Here is a 27,437-nt window from a genome sequence, read left to right as displayed (position 1 = left end):
CGAACTCGCCTTTGAGATGAACGTGTTCTAACGCATTTTTAGTCAATAAAATGTAAATGTTATAACAAAATAACAATAGTACCCACTGCCGCAGGTGGTCTTCGCTCATTTCTGACCGAAAAAACAAAAACCAAACAAATCACAGCTTCATCAGAATGTTACAAAACATGGTGACTTTTATGGCATTAGGTATGTGCACACACAATACAATTTAAGCCATGAGTCGAGCAGGCTAAGTGGTCGTACAAAACCTTGTCATACTTTCGCTCTTCGGTCAAAAATGACCGACCATAGGAAATTAATGGGAAATTGACAAAACACATAAATCAGCCACAATGCAAAAAAAAAGTGCTCGACAATGAAGGGGTGAAACTCTAAAACCTCAATAGTGAAACATAATTCATAATTCATAACCTAGTTCTTAATTATAGATTATAGAGAAATGGGTTTAAAAGGCCTAGTCTACACTCTAAAAAATGCTGGGTTGTTTTAACCCAACTTTGGGTCAAATATGGACTAACCCAGCCGTTGGGTTAAATTTTTACATTACATTTTTAACCCAGCATTTTGGGTTTGTCCATATTTGACCCAAAATTGGGTTAAAACAACCCAGCATTTTTTAGAGTGTATATATTAATCTGAAATACTGCAATTATTTAAAAAAAAATTGAAATAAAATGTGTTTGTATTATTTTCAATGGCAAAAATGGACCATACATATTGCATAAATATTAATAAGTAGTAACATTAAATTCTCTCAAAATACAAAATTAAAAGGAAAAAAATATTATAGAACGAAAATAAATTGCATTGGTTTTACTGGAATGGAGGAAGTTTCATTTTAGGTGTCCGGTCACTTTTGACCGGGAAGATAACAAAAGGTGCACCGAAAGGAAGAGCACATGAGGAGAGTAAACTAACCCTTTAATCTGTGTGAAAATGATGAGGTGAGCAATAAGAATCCACTGGGAACAATTATAACAACTACTTTTGCTGATAAAAACTGAATCACGTTTTTTTTTTTTTTCGACAGAATCAAATCATGACAAATCTGAATCTTTTGACATAAGAGGTCTTTGTACGTCCTCAAATTTAAAAAATGTCCTCCTCATTAAATACAAACATTTGTTTAATCAAACTCCAAAAAGTCTTGTTTGGTCATTGTGTGACCTGTGATGTCAAACAGGCAAATATTTTGCATATGATTGCCTTCAGAGCAAGACATAGATAGATAGATAGTTACATCATAGGCCCCGCCTAATGGCGTTCAGTCACTTAGCGGCTGAAACTTGCCTACAATGAATGTGAGCGTCATGTCATGTGAAAAGCAAATAGAACCCATTATAATGGCTAATGCTGTCTACACTGGATACAGTATCCATATGCGCATACAGTTTTTGACTTATACACACACTTGAGTCTATCGACAACAGGATACATGGAAGAGTGAAGAACATTCACTTTGACGTGTCCAGTTCAAACAGCTCATCTATAGAAACCTCAGAAGGATATCAGCTTCAAGAACAAGTGGATGGTGTATTTTTTTTTTTAATGGCGTCATGGATCACGTCAGAGGATTATATGTTTGTTCAGAGAATTTGACTTGTAAATGGTGTGATGGAGGGTTGGCAAAAATACATTTGTTGACAGATGAAGCAGCAGCTGCTTCACAAACCGTGAGTAAATGATTCATCTGTAAATTACAGTTTTATATGGATAATATTTTCAAAACACTTAACCAAATGCAATAGCGAGTGGGTGCTGATACTGTTTCCTATGCAATGAAGTTAGCCACTCATAACAGTGGCTGTTTACTGACAGGCCTTAAAGGAGCCACCCCTTAAAAATCTATAATTTCAGAATGGATCAGAATGAGGGGGTTAAAATTTTTATTTTTTTTTCACATCTAACCCCTTGCTTTGTATATTAACCATGGTAGAATTACTAAAGCATGGTCATGAGTGACTATTTCATTAACATATGTATAATAATTATAATGAACAATCCTTTCTTAAACTAATTAGCCTACCTGCGAAATGTTTATGGCTGGAAAGCATAAATAATAAAGTTATTGCATCTTAGAATGGCACCAGAAACAACACCAAAGCCATGGGTTTGATTCCCAGGCAACAACAACAACAAAATAAGTTTATTTGGTTTATCGTCTGCCAAATGGATAAAATGAATTCTAAGTGTGTAGCTTCAAATGCAGCTTAACCAAATATGGTAGTTTATACAGTAGCAACTCTAATACTATCACACCAAAAGAAAAAAAAAATAGTTTATTATATCATTAATCTAGTTCACAGGTGCAGCACAATATATTTATCTGGCCAATCGTGTTTCCACGAACACATTTCCACAGGCCACTCATTTCATTATGAGCAGCTGAGCAGCTCCTTTCACATACCTGCCAAAATGATCTTAATTATCTACTAATGCCATAATTGTGCCATGATCTCTTTAAAGAGACAGCACAGATAAGAAGGGTGAGGCACTGAAAAGCCCTTGAGCTGTTTTACAGCTGCTCTTCAAAGGATTTCCTTCCTCAGACAACAGAATCAGTGCGGCCCATCCTTCACAGAAAACGTACAGATCGCAAAATACACACCAGCTTTCGTCTTTCAGCTCTGTCGGAGCTACAGGAACGGTTTCATTTAGGCTACACGCAAGCCAAACTCACACAAAAGGAACCTCTGTGACATGTTTGCTTGTGTTTTTCAGCTCTAGGTGACAGGATGTTTCATGAATCGTCTTTTAGCAGTAAATCATCGTCTGGGAAAGTAAGTGCTTGTAATAATGTGAAGTGGACAGATTTGAAGGGGGGTTAGCCTGAATGGTCCTCTCCAAATAAAACCATCTGAGGCTAAAGAAGACGAGCAGACGGAGCTGAACCGAGAAATGAAGCGTGAAGGAGAACGTAACGTACTACGCAAAATTCCCAAGATGGCAAATAATGCGAAACAGCACTCTGGTCTAACACACAACATCACTCTGGGGAAAAAAAAAAAACGCTCTTTGTGATAAATATGCCGTCTTTCAAGATATTTCAATCAAAACTTCAGTGCCAAAAAAGGTGAAATGAACCTCTAGCAAATTACTTATTTTGTTTAGTTGTCTATTCAGAATCATGATCTCGATTTAAAAAATAAAATACAAAAAGCAGGAATCTCAGTTTGGAATCTACTTGGTTTGGTAGAATGTACAAAAATTAAAATGTTTTTTTTATTATATTTCAGAACAAAAAATACTAAAATATATTCACTACAAAACATCTTTATCTTTAAATCAATAAATCAGCAAATCAGCATACTAGAATGAATTCTGAAGGATCATGTGACACTGAAGACTGGAGTAATGATGTTGAAAATTCAGCTTTGCAACCCTTGCTCCATTTCAGTCACCTGATGGAGTTTGGGCTCCTTGCTCTGGTCACAGATCCTGAGGGATAAGAGTCCAGGGTGGAGCCAAGGGATGATTTTGAGGAGTTGGGAAATGGCAGACAAGCAGTGACTGAAGACCAGCGATATCTTCCTCATCCAGCTCATAATAATTCCTCAGGAGCCCAGCTTACTGCACAAACCTCAGTGGAGACAGTGTTGGCAGGGATCCAATCCATCCTAATTAACTTCACCAATATGCCCTCAATGGCGAATGATGTTACCAGCTCACACACACCTCAGTAGACTCACTGGGCTAAGGCTCTGTAATGAAATTTGCCTCAGGCGATTGTTCCGGCTCTGCTGTTATGGTTGGTTTGGGCACACAACCAGCGGTGGGCTTTGGCATCCCACGGAAGGAATGCTGATGGCTGCTGGGCTCTGGGTCTGGAGTGGGGCTAGCGATGTCTTCATCCGCAATGGAAACAGTAAAGAGAGAGACATTTCGTACCAGCACTCACTCCACGAACTCAGCGAATGTCCCTCAAGGACCATCACTGGGCAGACGTGCCTTTGTGTGCTCATTCGCTAAGGCTGGCCAGAAAAAAAACACACACACAGGGAAAATGCATCAGGCACCCCAGATCTAAAAAGTTAGTCCTTAAGGAATCAACACTCCTGCTCCAAACCGAGCATTCAGACTGCTGATATCTATTTTAAATGTTGGCTGAAAATAATGCTTTCTGTAGTCTTGGTGCTTTCACAAACCAGTAGCATCTCATTGCAGAACACGAGAACCAGGGGGCGGAGTTGGATCCAGATCTAAGGGGTGGAGATGGGTAGGATTAGGGGTGGGGTAAGGGATCAGGGGGCAGAGATAGGTAGGTTAAGGGGTGGGGTTAGGGATCAGGGGGCAGAGATGGGTAGAATTAGGGGTGGGGCTGGGGATCAGGGGGCGGAGATGGGTAGGATTAGGGGTGGGGTTAGGGATCAGGGGGCAGAGATGGCTAGCATTAGGGGTGGGGTAAGGGATCAGGGGGCAGAGATAGTAGGTTTAGGGGTGGGGCTGGGGATCAGGGGGCGGAGATGGGTAGGATTAGGGGTGGGGTTAGGGATCAGGGGGCAGAGATAGGTAGGTTTAGGGGTGGGGTTAGGGATCGGGGAGCAGAGATAGGTAGGTTTATGGGTGGGGTTAGGGATCAGGGGGCAGAGATGGGTAGGATTAGGGGTAGGGGTGGGGCTGGGGATCAGGGGGTGGAGATGGGTAGGATTAGGGGTGGGGTTAGAGATCAGGGGGCAGAGATGGGTAGGTTTAGGGATCAGGGGGCGGAGATGGGTAGGATTAGGGGTGGGGTTAGGGATCAGGGGCAGAGATAGGTAGGTTTAGGGGTGGGGTTAGGTATCAGGGGGCAGAGATAGGTAGGATTAGGGGTGGGTTTAGGGATAAAGGGGCAGAGATACGTAGGATTAGGGGTGGGGTTATGGATCAGGCGCAGAGATAGGTAGGTTTAGGGGTGGGGTTAGGGATCAGGGGGCAGAGATGGGTAGGATTAGGGGTGGGGTTAGGGATCAGGGGCAGAGATAGGTAGGTTTAGGGGTGGGGTTAGGTATCAGGGGGCAGAGATAGGTAGGATTAGGGGTGGGTTTAGGGATAAGGGGGCAGAGATACGTAGGATCAGGGGTGGGGTTAGGGATCAGGGGCCGGAGATGGGTAGTATTTGGGGTGGGGTTAGGGATCAGGGGGCAGAGATAGGTAGGATTAGGGGTGGGGTTAGGGATCAGAGGGTAAAGATAGGTAGGTTTGGGTATATTTAAGGTGGGAGGAGTCGGATCCCAACTCCCAACTACTTTTGACATCTAAGAGGTCATCATATTATAATAATATCCTGTAAGTTTCAGAACTGAAAACATCCTTCTTAGTCCAATAAAAGCTTTCATTGACACCAGCCTCTGCAAACGACTCGTTTTTCAAAGTGGGGAACTATGACGTCAAAAAGGATAAAACACCACCCACAGAAGATCAACGCCTGTTATCCACTCACAGCAGTGGGCGTTTACTTCCAAGTCTTCAGTGCGAGACGCCCATAAAAACCCAGCGTTTTTCAGCTAGGCTCAAAACTTGGGGTACAAAATTAGCCTATTACTTATCCATTTTGATGTTTTTGAATGCAAAAACCAAGCGAACACCTTTAAAAGACCATAGTTACCATAATGGCTCATCTCATGAGATAAGTGCCATTGTACATAGTTCAGTCCCTGGCCTCAGCTCCACATCAGAGGTGCAGACACAAAGAGCAGTAAGTAACTGTAGTAAACGTGTCTGACAGCACTGGAATAGCAGTACAGCATTGCAGGTTTCCACCAGATGCTCCCTGGAAGGTATTTATTGAGGTAAAATGATTGGAAAAATTCTCTGATCTTTTCAAAGGTACAAGCCATCAAAACATTAGTCTTGGGTTCCCCATTGTAAATTCTCAAGTAGACTGATCACGCTTACTCTAGTCAAACATGTCAGCAACCTGAAACAGATATCATCTAACCTGAGTAAGTTAAAACTTCTGTTTGAAGCTTCAAAAAAACAACCTAGAAGCAGATTTACAACAACTTGTTCTCACAGACTTCAACAACTCAATTCTATACTCTCAATATTACTACCTCTATTTAAAATGCAAATTTAAAGGTGATCTCATTTATATTTGTATACATATTATTCACAGTGTACGCATACATTTTTGCACATTTAGATAAATACTGAAATGTACAATATCAACATTTTAGCCGAGTTTCCATCGCAATTACCAGGAACTATTTGTCCCAGGAACTTTTTTCCCCTGACCGCTGCGTTTACACCACGTACTAAAGTACCAGTCCAGGGCGGGAAGATTATAGTGACGTTGAACTGCGTGCGACTGCTCTTCCTAGCCTGCACGTTTGTTTTGAGTTTTGTATGGAGGAGATTCAAGCTTTGCTGCTTTTGTGTGCGATTGGTTCACTAACGAGGTAATTAACAAAACGGCAGAAAAGAGACGAGCACCCAAAGCGTATTCAGAAAGCTCGTAATGCTAGATATAAAAGCAGACATTTGTTATCAGCGGACATTAACAGTGAGATGGATGGGACGAGCGCGCGCCATCGGGCAGAAAGAATAGCGTGGTGAGAACCAATCAGCATGTTCAGCACTCAAGTCCCACCCCAAAAGTTCCTGAACTCTGAAAAAGTACCACCTCGCCAGCAGGGACTTTCTGGGGGGGATATTTTTACCCGGAACTTCATTTAGACCCTGGTTCCTGTGGTGTAAACACACCAAGAACCACCCCAAAGTTCCTAGTTTCTGGGGAAAGTTCCTGTGGTGGAAACGAGGCTTACGATTGTCTAAAACACAAACTCTTTTAAGTAGACCATTTTAAGTAACCCAATCTTATGACAAATGTAACTATTTTTTTTTCTGTGAAGTTCAACATGCAAAAGCGTTTCCATTTTAGAAATGGACCATAAGTTAATATTGAATGTAACTATCCAAGTAACTATGTCTATTCAAGCATTTTTTTTTTTTGCCCGTGCCAGAATCACACTTTAAATACGAATGAATAACTCCAAACAGCAATAAGATCACATTAGTGAATGATTTTACCATTATTAAAAAGTTTAGCACTATAAGCTACTGCTAATCGTGCTAATAACATTAGTATAATGGGGCACTAGCACTAGCACAATGCTCTATTGCCGTGCCCAGTCAACAGCAGTCTCCATCTGCCTTCGCTTAGAGCCGTCAGGTCTTGTCACTCAAGTTTCAAGTGAACAAAATAAAGCAAAGGGGTTTTGGTTAGCCTTTTCTAACGGGGCTGTTTTAAAGCTCTACAGACTACCACAGAAAACTTAATTTTACTTTTCCTGCCCATGTTCCCTAGACCAGAGTAAATTCCATTACATTTCCATTACACCCTTATGGAATTCCTTGCAGAATACAGATTTCTTCATGCTGTTTTCAAACCGTACTGAATCTGAGGTGCAGGGAGGTCTTAGCACCGTTGTGGCAGTATTGCATTTATCCACATATTTTTGTTTCATCCAGTTCAGTTTAGTTCATTTCAAGTCCTGATAGATTTCAGCTTTCTAATAGTACTCCCTGAGAGGAAACAGATAACTGGTTAGGTTAGCAGAAGGGGCTTCTACAATATTCAAGTGATAAAGGTCAGCCAAAATTGAAGATTCTGTGGAATTTTGTGGAACACAAAAGGAGATATTCAGTAGAATTTCCTAGCTTATTTATTTTGTAATGCTTCAGTCATATTATGACATAAATAATGTACATACAGTTCAGGAACAACTTTTATTGCAGCAATAGTTCTGCATTCCACATGTAATATTCAGGCTTCTGGCCTGAATTCTCTAGATTTACAAATAAACAAATAGCTGGGCAGGAATGAGAAAAATTGGAAAGAGCAAATTCATTTAATTTCTTGTTCTTTTAGCTAAAAATAGAATCCACTTTCTAATGTATACAACATTATTTGTCATCTAACAAAAGACTTTTCATGGAAAAACAATTGAAATGAAAGCATTTTTGGCTGTTCCTCACAGTACATCCAAGATTTCCAAACAAACGCTTGGCATCACACTCTCTGAGAAACTATAAACAGTGTCAAAGAGCAAAACTTTGGAAATGATTTTTAGGAACACCTTCCTGTTGTTCTTATCAATAGTTCTTATCTAGGAATTGTGAAATGACTTCATTTGGCCTTGGCACACTAGTGTTCAAGCATGATCTCAGACGCCACACCCAGGGTCCACTCAATAATCCATACTGCAAGCAAAAATGATTTAAAGAGCTTGGGAAACTTTACACAACTTTCAGAAGCAAGCTGCACAACATAATTTTGCACTTTTTATGTGAAACACTTTGTAAACACTACTTTTAAAAGGTACTATTTAAATAAAGCATTACTTAGAGGCAGAATTAATCACTGGTTTTGCAAAAGTTTCCAAGTTGGAGACATCAGATCTACTCGAGAAAGACAAATAATGACAAGTTAACTACATCTCCAAGCAACTGCATATTTTCCTTATTTTGTATTGAGATAATCTACTTTTGGAGAGACAGAAATTCTGAAATCACACAATTTTGTGATTTATGAAACTATCAACGCAACTAATTGCAATCTTTGGTTCTCTCGGTAATATCTTACTCTATGGGAAAACCTCTTTTCCACGAGACATTGAAGCCAAAAATTATACTTAATTTTTAATTAATGTAAAACGCGTTGCGGCAGCATAGGCAAGACTGCTTGCGTGCCTATTGGCTGTCCTGCGGCAACAGCCTATCAAGAGAGGCCCTTGGTGACGTCAGATCCAATGGTAACCTCTGCGTAACCTTTCGCCAAAGCAGCCGTGTTCTGGGCCTATAAATATAACCCGATGGGCTGATATAATCCGATTTTTCATCTCGGTTACTAACGTAACCTCGGTTCTCTCTAGAAGAGGGAACGAGTACTGCGTATCTTTGCCGTGCTTGCAACATTCTCTGGTTCACTTCGGCGATGAAAAACCAGGTTATATCAGCCCATCGAGCTATATTTGAAGAGTTCAGATGCAAAAGCCTCTTAAGTGCCATTTGAAATTTTCTTCTAAAATGATCATTTTTATCAAGCTTGTATATTTAAGTTCAATAATTTCACTTAAATGGCAATGAAGATTACCTATTAATTGTCATTTAAGTGAAATTACTGAACTTAAATATACAAGCTTAATAAAAATGGTCATTTTAGAAGAAAATTTCAAATGGCATTTAGAGGCTTTTGCATCTGAACTCTTCATTTATAGGCCCAGGCCACACCTGCTTTGGGGGAAGGTGACGTAGTGGGTGCGAAGCTGACATCTGATCAGAAAGTTGCCGCAGGACAGCCAATATGCAAGCGAGCCGTCTTGCCTATATGTGCATGCTGCCACAACGCGTTTTACATTAATTACATTAGTAACTGAGTACTTCATCACATAGAAATGATCAAATAGAAATTATCTGATGGAAGTTATCATAGTTTTTTTTTTTTTTCTTCATGACAATCTACTATGGTATTGTACCAATTTGTACAATACCAAATTGTACCAATTTGGTACATTGTACCAAAACGGCATGTAAAAAAATTATAAAAACTAACAGCTAATGTCAATTTGAGTTTAAATGTTAGTTCTCATTCAAATACATACAGTATTGCTTTAAATGCTAGGATCTTGTCTCTTAGCCAACAATTCAGATAATTAAGGACATTACTTAAAAAAAAAACATAACAATTATTAAAATACTTAATGTGGAAAACTTAAGAGAAACTGTCTGGTTCAGTACAAATGCGATTACATTACACTAGTGTCAAGTATTTGTTTAGGCATCCAGTTAGTGATTTTGCTCATGTGTGATGTCCGGCTGCCAAATCATGGTTGTGATTCTGGCCTCAATATTAAATCTTGGGACAAAAGATCCCACGTGAGAATTATAATCAAAAATGACCTCAGTGGGAAGCATCCGGATGATTAATGATCCCTGACAGGTGTTGCAAGAGCAATGCAACCGACAAAGAAAATAAAAAATGAATAAAACACTCTCCACAGGTGGTAACATCTAGATCTCGACTTCTCCTCACATAATTCTCATATCTTTGGGCAGTTTTAATACATTTCTGCAGCAGACCCACTGAGCTTGGGGTCTCTGTTCAGTCTGAACAGTCCAGAGAAGAGTCCAGCAGCTTTGTGCTATTAAAGAAATAGTCCAGAAGAAAATAGTAACCTGATACACTTTGAGGTGAGAGCACAAATCATATAAGACGTTCATGAGCCACAAATCTCTCCTGTGTCTGAAACATCACAGAAATGTGCATGACAGCGTGGATGACAGAGCCAGTAGCCTGTGATCAGCCAGAATATGAAAATAGCAGACTGACATACACCTACTTTCCTGCACTGTGACCTGCATTAGATCAGATCTCCAAGTAGAATACAATCCACAACATTATATTCTGACATGCAATATCAAAATAAAGAAATTCAACAAAATGATTTTTTGTATTTTTTTGACAACTTGACATTCTACTAACTATAAGTAACATTTTAACTAAATGTCAACTAGCAGTCATCTGAGTATCAGTAGACTGTTTAATCACTAACACTTTATTTTGATGCTCCCCCAACAGATATTCTACTTACACCTACTGTAACCCTAACCTAATAGTCAACTAACAGTCTACTATTATGAGTAACTTGTAGTTGCAAAGTTACTTACTGTACAGTACAGTTAGTAGAATGTATAAAGTGGACCATCTTGGTTGGGAAATTTCATTGTATTCAATTACATTTTCTCACTGAAATAGGCGTTTTAGAGAGCAATACAACCTATACATTTCAATCAAGGTTGGGTAGAATCTAAATGGTCTCTTTCTATTATGAGTTGGAATTTGATGTCACTAAGGATGTTGAACCGGGATTTGAATTGGATTGACAGAATTGACTGACTTTCAGTTTCAAAAAAGATTAACTAGCCATTTGTCTAAGGCACTTATATTATTTTTTGCAACAGCAAAACAATTACAATTCATAAATATAATTAATTTGGACTATTTATGCCCATGCATATCTTAAATCAAATAATTTGACATGTAGAATAGATTTTGTTTGATAAGAAATATTTTTTAAAACTACATTCAATACTGTTCACTGAAACAGTCACAATTTGTTTTCAGATTTCTTAATAACTAAATATTGTACAAGCAAGAGTGCTGTTGTATTGCACATTCATTTAACAGTATATTTTTTAATACTATCAAAAAAATTATGTTAAAAATTATGTATAACCTGCACTGAAGAGAAATTTCTAAATTTCTGGTAAGTTAGTTTGCATTTGCTCGCCAATAAAAATAGCTCCTAAAAAGCCAAAGCATTGGACAAAATACACACTGTAATATTATTAAAACTAATAATTATTGTTACATTCAATATGCATTAACATACGGTAGATGTTTGGCCAGATGAAAAAGTGTAAAATGATGTTGTGTAATCACTTCCACTGTAAAAATTACAGCTTTATCTTTAGCTTTATCTAATCAAAAAAAATTGTGGAAAAAGATTACAAGCAATATTATTAATTAAATGTAACAAATTAGAATTGAGTAATAATTAATCAAATGAATTCCTTAAAAGTTAACCAATTAAAATAAGTAAAACTTACAAAAACAACCAAAAAAAAAACCTAAATTTAAGTCACCATTATGGTGATCAGTGTTTGTTTTTAGGTTTGTTTTAAAATGACGGTTTTCTCCTTCAGTGATTCTGCTTGTTAACATCAGGTGTCTTCATTGTTGGCAATATAAAATAAACAGTTCTTAATTAATCTTTGACGTCTGTCAGTTAGTGAGATATTTTTCTTAAATTTTTTGTAAGGATTAATTTGATTAATTATTATTCAATTCTAATTTGTTAAATTTAATTAATAATATTGCTTGTAATCTGTTGCCACAATTCTATTGATTAGATAAAGCATAGTGTAATAATGTTTAAAAATCTTTTCTTTTTTTACAATTCCTCATTTCGTTTTCGGTCTCAATTCAAACTCAGTACCTGAAGTTGCACTCACATTCTTAATTCTAAATGTCACACAACCCCGACTTCAATGCACATGTAATTCTCCTGGAGAAAGTTGCAGGGTGAACTTGTGGTGAAGCCAGATGGTCCTTGGAACATTAAAACTAGTTACATCAACGTCCAACCAGGCTGAGAGTACTGAGGCTGCCAGGTGAAATCACTACGGCAATATATAACCAGACTTCACCTCGCATAACGCCAAGCTGCCACAACAATCACTCCCTTCGGTCTTTGTGATGTCGGCTATTAATAAAATGCCCAACAGTGCTAATTCCTTAAAAAACACTGAATATAATGGTGCTCCGGGGCGAGCCTGTGAATATCGACTGACAGCTTAATTAGGAAAGTGCTACAAGTCTGCAAGTAATGAGGGACGCATGTTTTGAAGAAGGGATTGAAGACAAACGAAGATCTGTTTACCTTCGTTTGTCTTCAGTTCCTCCTACAAAACATACGTCCTCCATTAAAGTTAACATGAAAGCACATTTTGTTCTTCCACGGAGATTTATGTATTATTTTCGATAGCACACGTTCCAGGTTATAAGTTCCGGATGTGCATAAATTGCTGTTGAAATAACGACGTGTTATACTAATATAACAATTTGATACTTGGCATAATACTTTTCTTTTTAAATAAATCTCCATGCAAGAACGAAAATAAGTGCATTTTAGTGAGTGTGCTGGGAAACCCTTTGGGCCTCGGTCATGAAACACGAGCAGAACGAATCTTTTTGTAAAACATTCATGAATCCAATTAAATTAAATGCGGTATTTTGTGTCGCAATGGTTTTGCAAACGATTTGCACAGAAATTTGCTCTGCTCGCGTTTCACGAACGAAGCCCACTGAGATTTTGCGATTGCTACGGTGGTTTCTTTCAAGCATTTTACGCAATTACATTCTTTATTGATTTTTAATAAAGGTTTAAGTCATGTCCGCACTTGAAACGCATGTGCTAAGAACACAGATGTCTTTGGGAATCGTAGCCGTTTAATATTTGTTTATGAAGGGGTGGTATTAAACTACCTGCAGCTGCTGCAGCGCAGTCCATTTTCATGTTTTCATGCACAATGATTCATTTAAAAACCACTGTCAAATGAATGAATCAAATGAAAAGGAAACTTCAAAGCGTATGGCTTTATAACAATTGCAAGAAAGGGAACTCCTTTGGTGGGATTATCTTGGATTATTATTTGGTATTTTGTGTGTTGCATGGTAAGGCCAGGCAAATAACTCCAATATGTGTGACTTGGTAAAACCACCAAAGAGATGTAGATTAATGTATCATGTCATCATTCATTTCCGAGATTTTGATACTAAAGGGAACTGATGCAAAAGTGTAAAATGTGGCCTTTCCAAATCCCACAAACTCCTGGCTCAGAATTTGTAGAAACATAATCTCTGAAACAAAAATGAAACCAAATCTCCTGGCCCATGCACCTCATATTTCACAGTAGGGTGATCTTATGTTTCCAAATGTAACGTAGACAGCAACTGTATCATACTTTGATCACCACAGTATTACAAACATCTATTACTAAACAGATTGACAATCAATTGGCATCACTTCTGCAAGTCCAGTTTTTAAATCCTTCATTTATTTTAATAACACTGTTTGGTTGCAATTAAATTATCCACACTGGGCCATAAAGTGGAGTTCATTTTCAAGGCAAATTTTAAACATATCCGATAATTTTGACGCTAACATCATTATTAGATTGCGTTTGTGTACCCAGCAGGGAATTTCAGCTCCTTCCTAGCATTGTAAACATCTGTTTTCTCTTAACATTTGGTCACAGTTTATTTTCATTATTTTGAAAATTGTAAATACGCTGCTATTATCTGTTTCTACTTGCAAATTCATTTAAAGGCTAGTTTATCACTTAATTTGGCAAATTGCAATATATAGCGCAGTCTGAGTCTGACGGCTCCTCGTTACATTTACGAGATGCATCTAGAGTCCACTCTGTCTTCATAATCTTCTGTTGTGGCACATTTTATTTTTCCAGTTCACTTGTTGTTTTATGGTCGTTTAGAAGAGCAAGGTCTTGAGTAATGGGCAAAGTGGAAACATTCTGAAGAGTCTGTTATACGTATTAGTGTCTCATTTATTTACAGTTCCGTTCACTCACGAGTCACGCCACACACTGAGAATGTAAATGTTCACGCCATGTTTGCCAACATCTCTCTAACTCTCTCTCTATGGTTGTAAAATATCAACAATGCCTATTAAGTGAAAGGATATAGTATAGCAATAAGTATAGCAATTAAACAGACAATTAAATAGTCAGCAATTATGCTGTATGCTGTACATTTTTATGCTTACAGAATATTGTTCAAGTTCATAAGCTGTACTATTTGTATGACCTATAAATATTCAGCTCTTAAAGGTTCACCCAAATAGGGACAGCTTTGTCATCATTTACTCACCCTCGTCATTCCGAACCCATAAGACGTTAATCCTCATAAGACGAATGGAGATATTTTCATGAAATGTGAGATTTCTGTCTTTTCACCTAAACCACTGACACTTCAAAACGTTCATAAAGAGATCGTAAAAAAAGACAAAATCTTCAGAAATAGTTTAATCATGTCTTCTAAAGAGACACGGTCGCTTTATATAATAAACAGATTTAATTTAGACTTTTGATCAGTGAACGTTCATACAGCACTCAAATATGGTAAACAGAAGCTCAACCAAACTTGATTGACGCGTAATAACCAATCAGGTTTATTCATCATAGTTGGATTCTCACAGTTGACAGTTGAGCCCCTCTTTACAATATTTGAATATTTTATGTATGTTTGCTGATCAGTGTTTATATGCGAATAATAGTAGCCTAAATAAAATCAAATAAAGTGATCCTGTCTCTTCAAAAGACTTAAAGAGAAGATTCTCTTTGGCCTGGTTTCACAGACAGGGTTTAAAGTAAGCCATTTAAATTAATGTTGTTTAATTTAAAGGGTTAGTTAGAATGTTCCGAAGATGAACAGGGGTCTTAAATCCCTCAACACACATTAAAGGGATAGTTCGCTTTGAAATTGATATGTTTTAGCTTACCTTAAGGGCATCCAATATGTAGGTGTCTTTGTTTCAGCAGTATTTTCAATTTTGATATTTTTAGGTCAAACCGTTCATGTCTATGAGTCATTTAATGGAGGTCTATGGGGTCCACCTCAAAGAGCATGCACAGAGAAGTCCAAATTAAACATGATACAATGACTTATAAATGTAAATACACATTGATGGCCTAAGACACAAACACGTCAAACAGTATTTATATCGTTTTTACCTCTTGTCACCACAGCCACAAAGCGCCCGCGCCCTCAGATCACTTGGACGTGGCTGTGGTTACAAGAGGTAAAATCTATATAAATACCGTTCGTTTTCTCACACAAACCGCTCGTTTCGTGTCTTAGGCCATCAATGTGTACTTACATTTACGAGTCATTAAATCATGTTTAATTTGAACTTCTCTTTGCATGCTCTTTGAGGTGGACCCCATAGACCTCCATTATATGACTGAAAGACACAAATGGTTTGACCTAAAAATGTCAAAATTGAAAATACTGTGGAAACAAAGACATCTACATCTTGGATGCCCTTGAGGTAAGCTAAAACATACCAACAAATAATTTCAAAGTGAACTATCCCTTTAATGACATAATTTTCATTTTTGCCTTAGTAAAATAAAAACATTACTGTGCATCTTAAGACAAAAAAAATGGCACTGACTTATTTTAAGATAGTTATGTTGAGTTAAAACAGCTCAAACCTGCATTGTAGGTCTAGTCTAAGACCCTGTTTGTGAAACCAAAGGGTTAACGAACAGGCATCTGAGTTTTGGGTGAATAGGCTTTTAATGGAGGGACAGAAATCTCTCACATTTCATTCAAAAATCTTAATTTTTCTTTCTGAGATGAACAAAAGTCGTACGGCCTTGGAACGACATGAGAGAGTAAATGATGAAAGAATTGTTCCTAATTTTTTGGGTGAACTATCCCTTTCTCTTCTGGAGAATATTATGCATGTGTTTGAGTATCTGCTTAATGTCTCAGATATAGAAAAAAAAAAACTCATGTTTTCTTTCACAGGCAGAAACATCTGTCAGAGCCTCAGATCTATCATTAGCACACTATTCTACGTGCACTCACTGTGTTTGTGTTGAGTGCACACATGTGTGTTTTCGCTGCTGCTGGGGGAGGAGAAAAACACTCCAAACTCTTTGTGTCACTTCGAGCACAGTCAGACAAGAAGAGAGAAGAGGACAGGAAGGACTGTTCGATGACTGGCAAATCAAATTCTGCCATGCGGTATTCATCAAAATACTCCAGCAATCATTTCAATGAAATGACCGCCCAATTCTGGTGCAAACGTTTTCAACTGGACAAAAATTTGGGCTCCACGAGCCAAAAAAAAAAAACGGTTCTGAACAACATGGGCATGTTACCCACACTTGCAGAAGGAAAACAAATGACGCAATGTTGTGAAATGGCACAATCTCACTCCAGACAGCATCTGGTCCAAAACACTCCTCATTTTCTCAGATATAAGCCTTTATTTTATACACACAATAAATAAATATGTTTCCTCACCATTTCCTTCCTTTTTAATGACTATTTCAAGACCTAAAACTCAAGCAGTTGCTGCGATCAACGAAAACGAGAGGCTAAAGGCTAACCGTCAGCTATAGCTAATACCCAAACTGCCCTCACTGGACAACTTCCTGTCATTTGTCTCAGAGCAAACAGGCAGGAAATAGCTTTGAATATAGCTATGCTGCATTTTAACATGCTAGCATCACACAGAGAGGCTCACGCAGAGAGACAGTTATTTATGATGAATGCCGCTCTCCTGAGAGTCTGGAGAACCGGCTGCTCATGGATCTAAAGTGCACCGTGACCTCAGACACGCTGAGAATCGCACGATGACAACTATAGAGCCCTCTACAGCCGAGCTCTGAGGACATGATGGAATTTGAATATATTTAACAACATATCATTTGACACTTCACTCAATGCCTGCGGAGAAGAGAGAGGTTTCCAGGAATGGGTGACGAGCAAAACACGCATAAGTCATTTAGAAAGGTGTACTGTGGATATTTATCATATTTAATATGTCTGCTTGTACTGAATGATATATCCATCTGTAGTGGGGTTATGAATGCAAGCGTATTCATGAATCCATGACTCCATCAGCACTTCAGACTAACACACGGATGAAATGTAAGGTTAAAATGTCCAAAAAGTCTTGAAAGGTGAAAGTTACACAATCATTCTGGTTTGCGATCGTTTTAAAATAAATCCCCAACTCTAACTATTCAATTGCTGCGAACAATTCAGCCCTTACATATGGACTGTATTCCAAACTTGTGTTGTCATTTCCTAGGGTGTCCAATTCAGGTTTGTTGTTTTCTATATGTTAGGGGTGTAACGATACCCTCAATTTCACGATTCGATACATATAACGATACTGAACTCACAATACGATATTATTGCGATACTCCAAGACATATGGTAAAGACAAGACATATGTTGATTTAAAATGCTAACTTAGATATTACATTGTGGGTTTAAATGAATAGGCTTGGTGCTTGTAACCCAAGGACAATAAAAATATTCATGATTCTGAAGCTGAAAATACTGCGTTATTGTAGATGAATATGCTTGCCTTGCACGCTTTCACTGACTAGATATATTGAAAATAATGTCGGCCGTTTTTTACTGGTTACATAAATTTGACATTATCAGGACCCACAAATATTCCCCAATCGCATTATTATATAATCAAGATTATACATAGTAAAACTCTGAAAAAAATTGATTGTTTCTCACACAGTATTTTTATTTTTGGGGAACTATCTACGATACGTATTGTTGAATTTTTGTATTGCGATATATTGTGGCACGATATTTTGTTACACCCCTACTAAATGTTTTTATTAAAACAGGTTATTAGGATTTATTATTAGGTTTTATTAAAACCTCTCATTATAGACACTTAATCTATACATGTAATTATATAATCAGAGGTTTCAATGTTAAATTCATCTTAAAATATAACTACCAAATATATTTTTACATTTACTTTATGTAGTGATGGGCAATGATTAATCCGATATATATCGCATTAGGGCTGTCAAACGATTAATAACGATTAATCGCATTCAAAATAAAAGTTTGTGTTTACATAATATATATTATTTTGTATATACACACATGCATGTATATTTAAGAAAAAAAACATTATTTATGTATGAAATATTTATATTTATATATAATATAAATACAAACAGTATATACATGAAAATATTTCTTAAATATATACAAGCATGTGTGTATTTAAATAAATACCCACACATATTATGTAAACACAAACTTTTATTTTAGATGCGATTAATCGCGATTAATCATTTGGCAGCCATATTGCATCCAAAATAAAAGTTTGTGCTTACATAATGGTGTGTGTACTGTGTGTATTATTTTTTTTATAAATACAAATGTATACATTTAATAAAAATTTGTATTTATGTACAAAATAATTATACAGAGTACACACAAATATATTATGTAAACACAAACTTTTATTTTGGATGCGATTAATCGTTGCCCAGCACTAAAAATAAGTAAAGATTTATGGCAAGAAAAAAGTCTTTTCAAAATGTTTTTTTACTTGCTAAAACAGTATGATCAAACAGATGACAGAAGGCTTGTAGTAGATTGTGTACAACAGGTTTTCAGCAAAGTTTTGATCATGAGTAAAAGCTTTAGGTATGTGCCAGTAGGCTTTACAGGGTTAAAAATCAATCGCTTTAAGGGATATTTAGGGATATTTAAAATGACTGAGTTCACCAAATTGACATTGCATTTACAGTATGTCGGAATTGCAGATTTTATAAAGCTACATTTAATTGTAAGAAAGTAACATTGACTGAATTCAGAGAATGCAGTGAAAGAGGAGTACAACAAGAGGCATCGTGCAACTGTATAACTTGAGAGTTTCTCAAGCGCCCTGACCTTGAATTGTCTCAGATGGTTTGCTTTAACTTAACTGGGCTAAACTGTAGCGAGTGTAGAGGTGAAAGCTAGAATGACCTTGGGCTTGTCTCACCACGGTTTGTTTTAACTGGCAGGGGGCTTTCGCGCCCATTACTGATACCTCTAAACGAGAAAGGGTCAGAAAAGCCGACCCGTGCGGAGTGGAAATGGATGAGGCAGGACATCTCTCTGCAATTCCCCTGCCACTCGCCAGTGACTGCGCAGGGGACGTCCTGATTGCTAACAGACCCGTCTGTGCCACGCACCCAGGTGTCTTCATTCTCCCCCATCAGTCATGCACACGACGGGCCTTTTGCTGCAGCACACATGCTGAGATCCACAGCGAGAGAGATTCCTTTGCTAAGTGTGTTTAGTCGCAATACCTCTTACAGCCGCCCTGTCAAACGCAGATGTTTGGAAAATACGGGTGAAAGTTAGAAGAGTGCTTTTTTGCCGAATCTGGCACGAAGACGATAACGGTTTAGGTATGAATGAACAACATTCGGGTCTGTTAGACGCCAAGAGCAGTTCAGAAACTCTCATCTGAGCTTGTATATCAATTTTAATAAGAAAATGTGCAGCATGACCTGCACTGGAACTCGCACAGTGCCTGACATAAAATTTAGTACAATCTTTCCACAGTAAATCTGCTTTAAACAAATAATCTCGCTCCGGTTGACTGTACCTGATAGTGATTTGAGTTTACATTGAGATTACTGCAACGATTATAATAATAAAACAATGGGGGGAAAAAAGCGAGTCTGTCAAGGAAAACCCCAAAATATGTCATTTAATTCCCCTCATGGAGTGTTGGATCAGAATTCATCAAGAACACTGTATGAAATCACCGCAAAGTTCTAATGCACCCAAACAAAATATCACACCTGATCCAACCAAAACATTTTGTGTGTGTGTGTGAATCACCCTCATAAATATGCATATAGAAAAGACTACTACTGTAGGCAAACCTGATTTGAATCGCATGCAAAAACGGCTCTTCCGCTCAGAACTACGGGTGCTTTACAGTGTCATTTTCTGAAATCATTGTCAGCTGTTGTTTCCACTGGCCTTTTGTATATGTCATCATTCAGCTTCATTCTGTTCTATCCTTGATCTGACATTTTCGGTACTACAAAAGGTCTCTGACAGGTCCTCTGAGATTTCTGCCTTTCAAACAATTATTCACCCATAAAATGATCTGAAAATGTGGGACAATGTCTGTGTGTTTGTGACTATGAAACATGAAATTGGACACTGGATTTACAAACAGGCAAAGCACAGCTGTTAAAAGTGATCAATAAAACCATGTGCTTGGCTGATATTCTCATCATTTTAAACCTATGCGTTTCTGGAAACAAGCAGCAACAATTGCATCACTGTACCAATGGTTCTGGACATCAATGAGAAAAACAACAACAACACAACATAATTCAGAAGAGCTCAAACACAGAAAGCATCTGAGATATTACATTAAACCATATACAGAACTAAAGATAACTGATTAAACAAACAATATGCACCATTAAATTTGTTAAAGGCACTTTTGTGAAACCCTGAGGGCCTAACCCAATATAGGCCTATACTATAGCGGAGTATGCATGTTGCTGTAATCTCCTACCTGTTAATGTTACATCGCTGTAGATGTTGGAGAGCTGTTCTTTCAACAACACCTGTTGCATCTGAGCCGCTTTTTCCCGCTGGAGTTCCAGCATCATTTCCGGGTGGCTGGCCAGCTTGCAGCCCTTCTGTTTGTCCAGGGCGAAGTCACTCCGCACTATGTCTGCATGGAAACCGCCATAATGATTTTGGAGTTATTTTTTGTGAGTATTTGAAAGGGGTGTCCGCTTAACGATTAACCGACATAATTTGTCAACCGGTAACGTTAGAGATTTAGGACCGCTCACATGATGTTAATGTGCTACGCAGTCACGAAAGCTTATCGTTAGCATTCGTTTTTAAGTATTGCGTTTAAAAAAAGTTATTTTAAACGTTATAGTAAGCAGCGAAAGACAACTCTATTAGCTTTGCAGGTGTTGTCGGTTAGAATGTGTGCGCACGTGAAGTCGCTGCTCTATAGCGCGTGAGAACCATAGACTTTAAAATAGGGTGAGAACTGAACCGCGTGCTTTTTTGTTGATTAATTATATATAAACGCTTAAATGCGCATGTTTATGTCAAAGTTACCTTGTATTTGTAAGTAAACACAGTCATTTATGTCTTTTAAAAGAGTAGTTCACTTTAATAAAAAAAAAAAACTTTTGCTGATAGCCTACTCACGTCATCCAAGATGTCCAAGCCATTCTGTCTTCAGTCGAAAAGAAATTAAGGTTATGATGAAAACATTCCAGCATTTTTCTCAATATAATGGACTTCAATGGGAACCAAACGGTTCAAGGTCCAAAAACAGTTTCAGTACAAACTGCAAACTGTTGAAAGGGCTTTAAATATTCCAGACGACGAATAAGGGTCTTATCAAGCGAAACGAAGTTTTATAAGCTCAAATGGTCGCTTTGCTCTGTTCTGTATCTTTTCGTATCATTTGGTTCATTCAACGAACGAAATGAACGAGTTGACTCGAGAAAAGATTCGTTCATTTTGATGAACAAGTGAACAGGAGAGTCACGAACGTACATCACAGAAAAGAGCAAGGCGACCATTTGAGCTTATAATACTTAAACTTTTTTTTTTTTTTTTTTTTAAATGAGTGATCGTTTCGCTTGATAGGACCCTTATTCATCGTCTGGAATCGTTTAAAGCCCTTTGAACAGTTTGCAGTTTGCACTGAAACTGTCTTTTGGACCTTGAACCGTTTGGTAGTATGTCCATTATGGAGAAAAATCCTGGAATGTTTTCATCAAAAACCTTAATTTTTTTTCGACTGAAGAAAGAATGACATGGACATCTTGGATGACATGGGGGTGAGTAAATTATCAGCAAAAGTTTTCTAAAAGTGAACTACTACTTTAACGTAAACAGTTGAGAAACAATGTACACAGGTATTAGCCTACTGAAAACATGGAATCCCTCTTAAAGTGACAGCATCCAAATTTTGGCTATACAATTTAGCAACAAATTTAGGCTAAAAATATAAATTTCTCTCATTGCTCTTCACTGAAACATCCTTTTAGACATTTGATTACAATTTTTGGTACTAGCCATTTCTTATTTAGTGCTTAGATTTCTATGTCTATTTTAATTTGTGTCTTTGTCCTATTCTAGTTTGTTTTCATGCTTGTAATTCTGTTCTTTATTCTTTCTTGATCACTGTTTACTTGTCTTCAGTAAGCTTGAAGTAAGCTTTTTTGTGATATTGGAATTACAATGGTATCAAAAAAGTTTATAGATATCATAAACCTTATTTAAAGCAAAAATAATGTGATATATACCAGTATTGTGGTATAAGCTTTTGGTCATATCGCCCACCCTATCTAACTAACCACTAGAGCAATGTGGTTTGCATTGTGGACATGTTTTCAAGATACTCAAAATATATTTCTTTTTGTTCTGTGTTTATCCCAAGACGTATGACGTCTTGGGACGTCTTTTGACCATACGTCAACATCCGCCGTTTTAGGGTACCCTTTAACGTCGGTTAGATGACGTTATCGGATCCTAACCCTACCCCAGACCTAAACCTACCCCGTCACCTAACTGATTCAGTTATATGACGTCTTGGGATGAGACTGTGTTATTTATTGATAAAACAAGTATTCTGAATTAAAAAGGCATTTCTTTTTCAAAAGGTATGCACTGATTAAATGAAAACATCAATATTTATTAAAATATAGCCTACATTAAGTTTATGCATGCACATTTGTCCACATATGGAATGACACATACAGCTTTAATATCATGATTGTAAATAGTATTTCTGGAACTTACAACAAGTTGTGTTGTTTCCTCATTAAGTTTTCTGAGGTAGAAAACTTCTCAATAATATATTTAAAATAACTGCCTAATTAAAAAAATGACCAAATTAGATCTCACCATCTTCGTAGTTTTTCAGGTAATAGTCCGGTCCAGGCCCTCTAAACTTTGCAAGGTTCTTCAGGTTGTGAAACTGGAGGAAGTCAGTCCGTTTGCCCCCAAACCTCAAATAAGCTGGAGAGAGTCCCCGTGCCAGAGTGACTAACCGCTTGGAGCTGTGGATACAGAAAGATGTAGATCAAAGATTCAGCTATTCTCAGAGAAACCCGTAGGGCTAATACAGAATCACTTTCCAAATGAGAGCTGTTTCTGCCAGACAGAATGCTTAAAAATCAGTCATGTGCAATCTAAAAGAGGCCACTCACATTAAATATAGTAGTCATAAGAAGAAAGCTATTTTGGTTACCTGATTAAACATTAAATAGTGCATAAAATCACAAAGATAGCTTTTCTTCATGATTTTAGACCATGGAGGGAAGATGAAGAATCAACTAAAAAAAAGTTAGAGAAAAAAAGCCTTTCTTTTTAAGGCTTGTTACTTTATGATCTTCATCCCTTTAAATTATATAAAGGCACAAAAACATTATATAACATATTATAATACACATTTAGCCTACGTTATGTGCTACGTTATGTACGTTATGTGTAAAAGGCTGTAATGCCGGCACGAGAACAATTATCATATTCAAAGCCATAATAGACTATTTTAAAACTCATAATTAAAACTTCTTTTTATTCTATTTATTTAATATGTTTTTTTTTACGCACTGACTTGTTGGATTGGTGCTTTAACTTTCTTTCGGAAACGCAGGATTGTGAGTTGACAACATGATTGTGTTTCAGGCCGCAGTGCTGAAATCAACAGCAGATTATTCACAGAGCTGACTTCTTTCGAAATAAATACATGCCAGAACCTTTTTAGAGATTTACTAAATAATGAGACATAATAAGGTACCAGTCGTAAAAAGAGAAGCCGTAAAAGGTGCACATAAAAAAAGGCCTATAAATTGTGCAAATATTCCGCCTATGAGAACCCAGAATAAAAAAAATAAAACAACAAATAAAAAAAAGAATAATAAAATTAAATTAAATTTTATTGAAATAAAATAAAGCTTCTAAGTGAATTGTTCTATGTGAATTGTTTTACTTTATTTTGTGAAGCAGCAAAGCAAGCTAAATTGCCACGAACTATAAGCGGTGAAGCCTGCGTTGTGGTCTCCGGGCCGAAACTCTATTTTAGAAAATACATTTTGGAGACAAAGTATCTGCTGTCATGTCCAACAATGATTTAATACATTTAAATAGCATGTTATTTTTTCGAAAATGACAACAAAAGGTTAAGTTTAAAGGACAAATAATAGTGGTGCAACTTACTGCAGAATCATGGCGATATGACGGCAATATATAGATAATTATATAGGCTATACGATTATGGTATTGTTACCTAACATTATGAAACCTTATTTTGAACGTATGCATGTGAATATCATGAGCTAAACATATGCCACAAATATCACTAGTAGCCTATCACTTCAAATCTGTTTGCGAAGTTATTTTCAAACCAAATAAGTTGTGGGGGGAGATAATAAGTTGTGAGTAAGTTTTCAAGTACTATAGAAATGTCACATCCCGCCTTTAATTTGGTCATTTTTTCAATCCATATGTAGAATGAAACGAAGTAGCAATGTAAAACCCCTTTAAAGGCTATAGCCTACCGCGTAAATCTGACAGAAAACGAACAATAATGCCACGACAGCAGATTGGGGTTCATATTTATGTGGGCCACTTCTTAAATTCTACTGAATCTATTAGTTCCAACTCCTCATCCTGATAAATCACAATAATAAATATTCGATAATGCATCGGAAGTAAACACTATATCGATATTCAAACCTATGTTAGGCTCTATAAAAGACACTTACATTTCGGTTCTCCGTATGTTTTTTGTCTTTTCTCCTCTGGGGGTTGGGACACTCATATTCACTTCCAGGTCAAGCCCTGGTGTGCAAATTAACACAACCATTCAAATCTGCGCGTATTTTCAGGTTTTACGCTCTAATATAAAGGCATTCGTTCATCGAGTCATATCATGGACTAACATCACCCCACAACGCGGTTTCGTTGGGATTAAACAGATGTTGTTTTAAGCATTGCGTGTAAACATGATGAATTCTACTTTACGCGTAAAATAAATGTCCATGAGTGCGAAAACGCATTACACGATAACAGCTAAGCTGTAAAGAAAAGCTAAGTGCAACCAAACATAAAATTTAAACATCTAATAAAAGGAAAAGGGACTGGTAACCTAACGTTACTTTTAGAAAATAACCTACTGGATTTTGTAGCCTACTCAAGGGAGCGGTTGATAGATTAAAAAGTAGTATCAATAGCATATTATGTGTTTGGGTAGCCTAAATGTGTTATTGAGGAAAACAAAAAAAAAAACATGTTGGGAAATCCAGTTAAATCCGAGTAGATGTGTTTGGAACATCGAAGATGGTTTCTAGCTGGTCATTATCATGGTCAAGCTTAACCACTTCAAGATTGTATGTTGCTACAAAAGGTTTTGTGAAGCACTTTTACCATCCATGGAACATTTCCATTCCACAAAAGTTCCTTTAAAGTAGAATAAGGTTATTTAGATAAGAAAAAAGTTTATTTTAAGAACTGGTGATTTAGCGAGTATCCAAAAATGTTTCTTTAATGGTATTGTTGCGAAAACAAAACTTTTGGAACCTTAATTTTTAAGAGTGTATTCCGACAACCAGCCTTAAATCACCTTGTTCCAAAACACACACTGACCTCTCCAGCAGGCAATTGCGATCTTCCCAAATCAACACAAACACATCAGCATCACCAGGCGCAGGATGCGATTGCAAAAAACTGTAATACCTTAAGAAGTCCAGCCAGCCATCCTTTACGATAGATGGGTCCAACTGCAACGAGAGGAAGTTGTCATTCAAAACTTTGACCGGGCTTCGAGTATTGACGTCCAGTAAAATTAAGGTCCTCTCCAGAAAGCTCTGTCTCTTCCCTCCGGACACTGGTCTCCTGTATGTAGCGGCGGAGGGAATGAGAGACTGGAGTATCAGTGCCAACCACAGTGACGAGCAGAACACTGGGCAGAGGAGCTGCCTGGGCATCTTCTGTCCTCAAGCACCGGGCGGAGCGCAGTGAAGGAGATCCAACAGAGATCTCCTTATAAAACCCGATCGAAAAGCACCTGAAGTGTTTTATGCCCCTCCTTGAGCGAGGATCGCTGGTGTCTCTTTCAGTAACCCCCCCACCCCCCTGTCTTCAGCTGTTTTGGAGTAAACTGACGCCCGAGGGCCAGCCTCCATCACACTGCTGCCCCTGCACCGCCCTCTGTAGTAACGCAACGGCTCTTAAAGGTAAGATGACTCTTATTTATCAGAAGCGTTTTCTGATGGGGGGTGTCTGGAGCATAATGTCTCTGCGTGGGCAAAAATAAGAAATACATAAATAGACGCAAACAGGGGTTCTTTGGTTCAATAAAAAAAAATCTTTTTTTTTTTATATCCACAACCAGCTATAGGATCTTTGGAGTAAAAAGTTACTGATGATTCACATGCTCTTTGTTTTTAACTCCAGTTTATGGTTTGTTTTCGGTAGAACTATAAAAAATGTAAATAAAAATGAACAAAAAAAATAATTAATACAAAAATATACAATGGAATCACCAACCCGCCCGATCTCATTAATGTGCGTATCTAGCACGAATTTGATTTCCTGTACCATTTATACCGGGTTGTCTTCGCACAATGGAATATTTTTGTGCTTGAGTGAATAGTGAAGGACTGCCACTTGTTTATACGTTTACAGAAAAATAATTAAAAGCGTTGTATTATGTCTGGTTTGGCGGATGAACATTGCTCAGACTTAGCAAATCATCTAGTTTTGATTTTTTTTTTCGTCTTCGCTGACATAAAGTTGAAATGTTGATGCGGGCAGTTATTATAGCCTACATGTAAGCTATTCAACTGTAACATTATATTAATAAGTTATGACAACATGTTTGTACATTACCTTAATTCATCAAAATAAGTTAAGCATTTTTTTAACGTTTTTATAGGTAGTTAAACAAGATTAAACTTATTTGATATGTTATCTGTTCAAGTATCTGTTTCCAGTATTGATAAGTAGCATAACTCACACACACACACACACACACACACACACACACATATATATATATATGTTTCTTATTGAAATTACTTACTGGAAGGGAAATAATAAAATAAGTTAAAGAAGAAAATACAATAGCCATATGCACATTAGCCTACCTATAATGGCCGTTACATATTTCTCCGAGGGAAAAAAACACTTGAAATAATAATGACCAGATTGTATTATTATTATTATTATTTTGTAATGTGTGTTTTTTGCTGGGTAATTATTCACATCGCGACTCGGTCTAGGAAGCAGGAAAAATATAGCACTTATAGAT

General features: G+C 37.3%; 1 protein-coding gene across 2 annotated transcripts in view; it reads right to left on the bottom strand.

The window, feature by feature from the left end:
- Window positions 1-26,302, bottom strand: part of hpse2 (heparanase 2) — a 123,134-nt gene extending 96,832 nt beyond the window's left edge. Inside the window, exons 1-3 of one of the 2 annotated variants that reach the window (XM_039657146.2) lie at window positions 25,862-26,302; window positions 23,030-23,184; window positions 20,661-20,822 (exon numbers count right to left, since the gene is read on the bottom strand). In XM_039657146.2, coding sequence (XP_039513080.1) covers window positions 20,661-20,822; window positions 23,030-23,184; window positions 25,862-26,112 — 568 coding nt within the window. In that variant the 5' untranslated portion in view covers window positions 26,113-26,302. Of the gene's footprint in view, window positions 1-20,660; window positions 20,823-23,029; window positions 23,185-24,891; window positions 24,954-25,861 lie in introns of those variants that run through there. The other variant, XM_089117206.1, reaches the window with a different exon arrangement.
- Window positions 26,303-27,437: the final 1,135 nt, after the last annotated feature.

Source organism: Pimephales promelas, chromosome 11 (assembly GCF_988280905.1).
Source record: "Pimephales promelas chromosome 11, fPimPro1.hap1.1, whole genome shotgun sequence".
NCBI lineage: Eukaryota > Metazoa > Chordata > Actinopteri > Cypriniformes > Leuciscidae > Pimephales > Pimephales promelas.
This window is presented reverse-complemented; position numbering and strand designations above follow the sequence as displayed.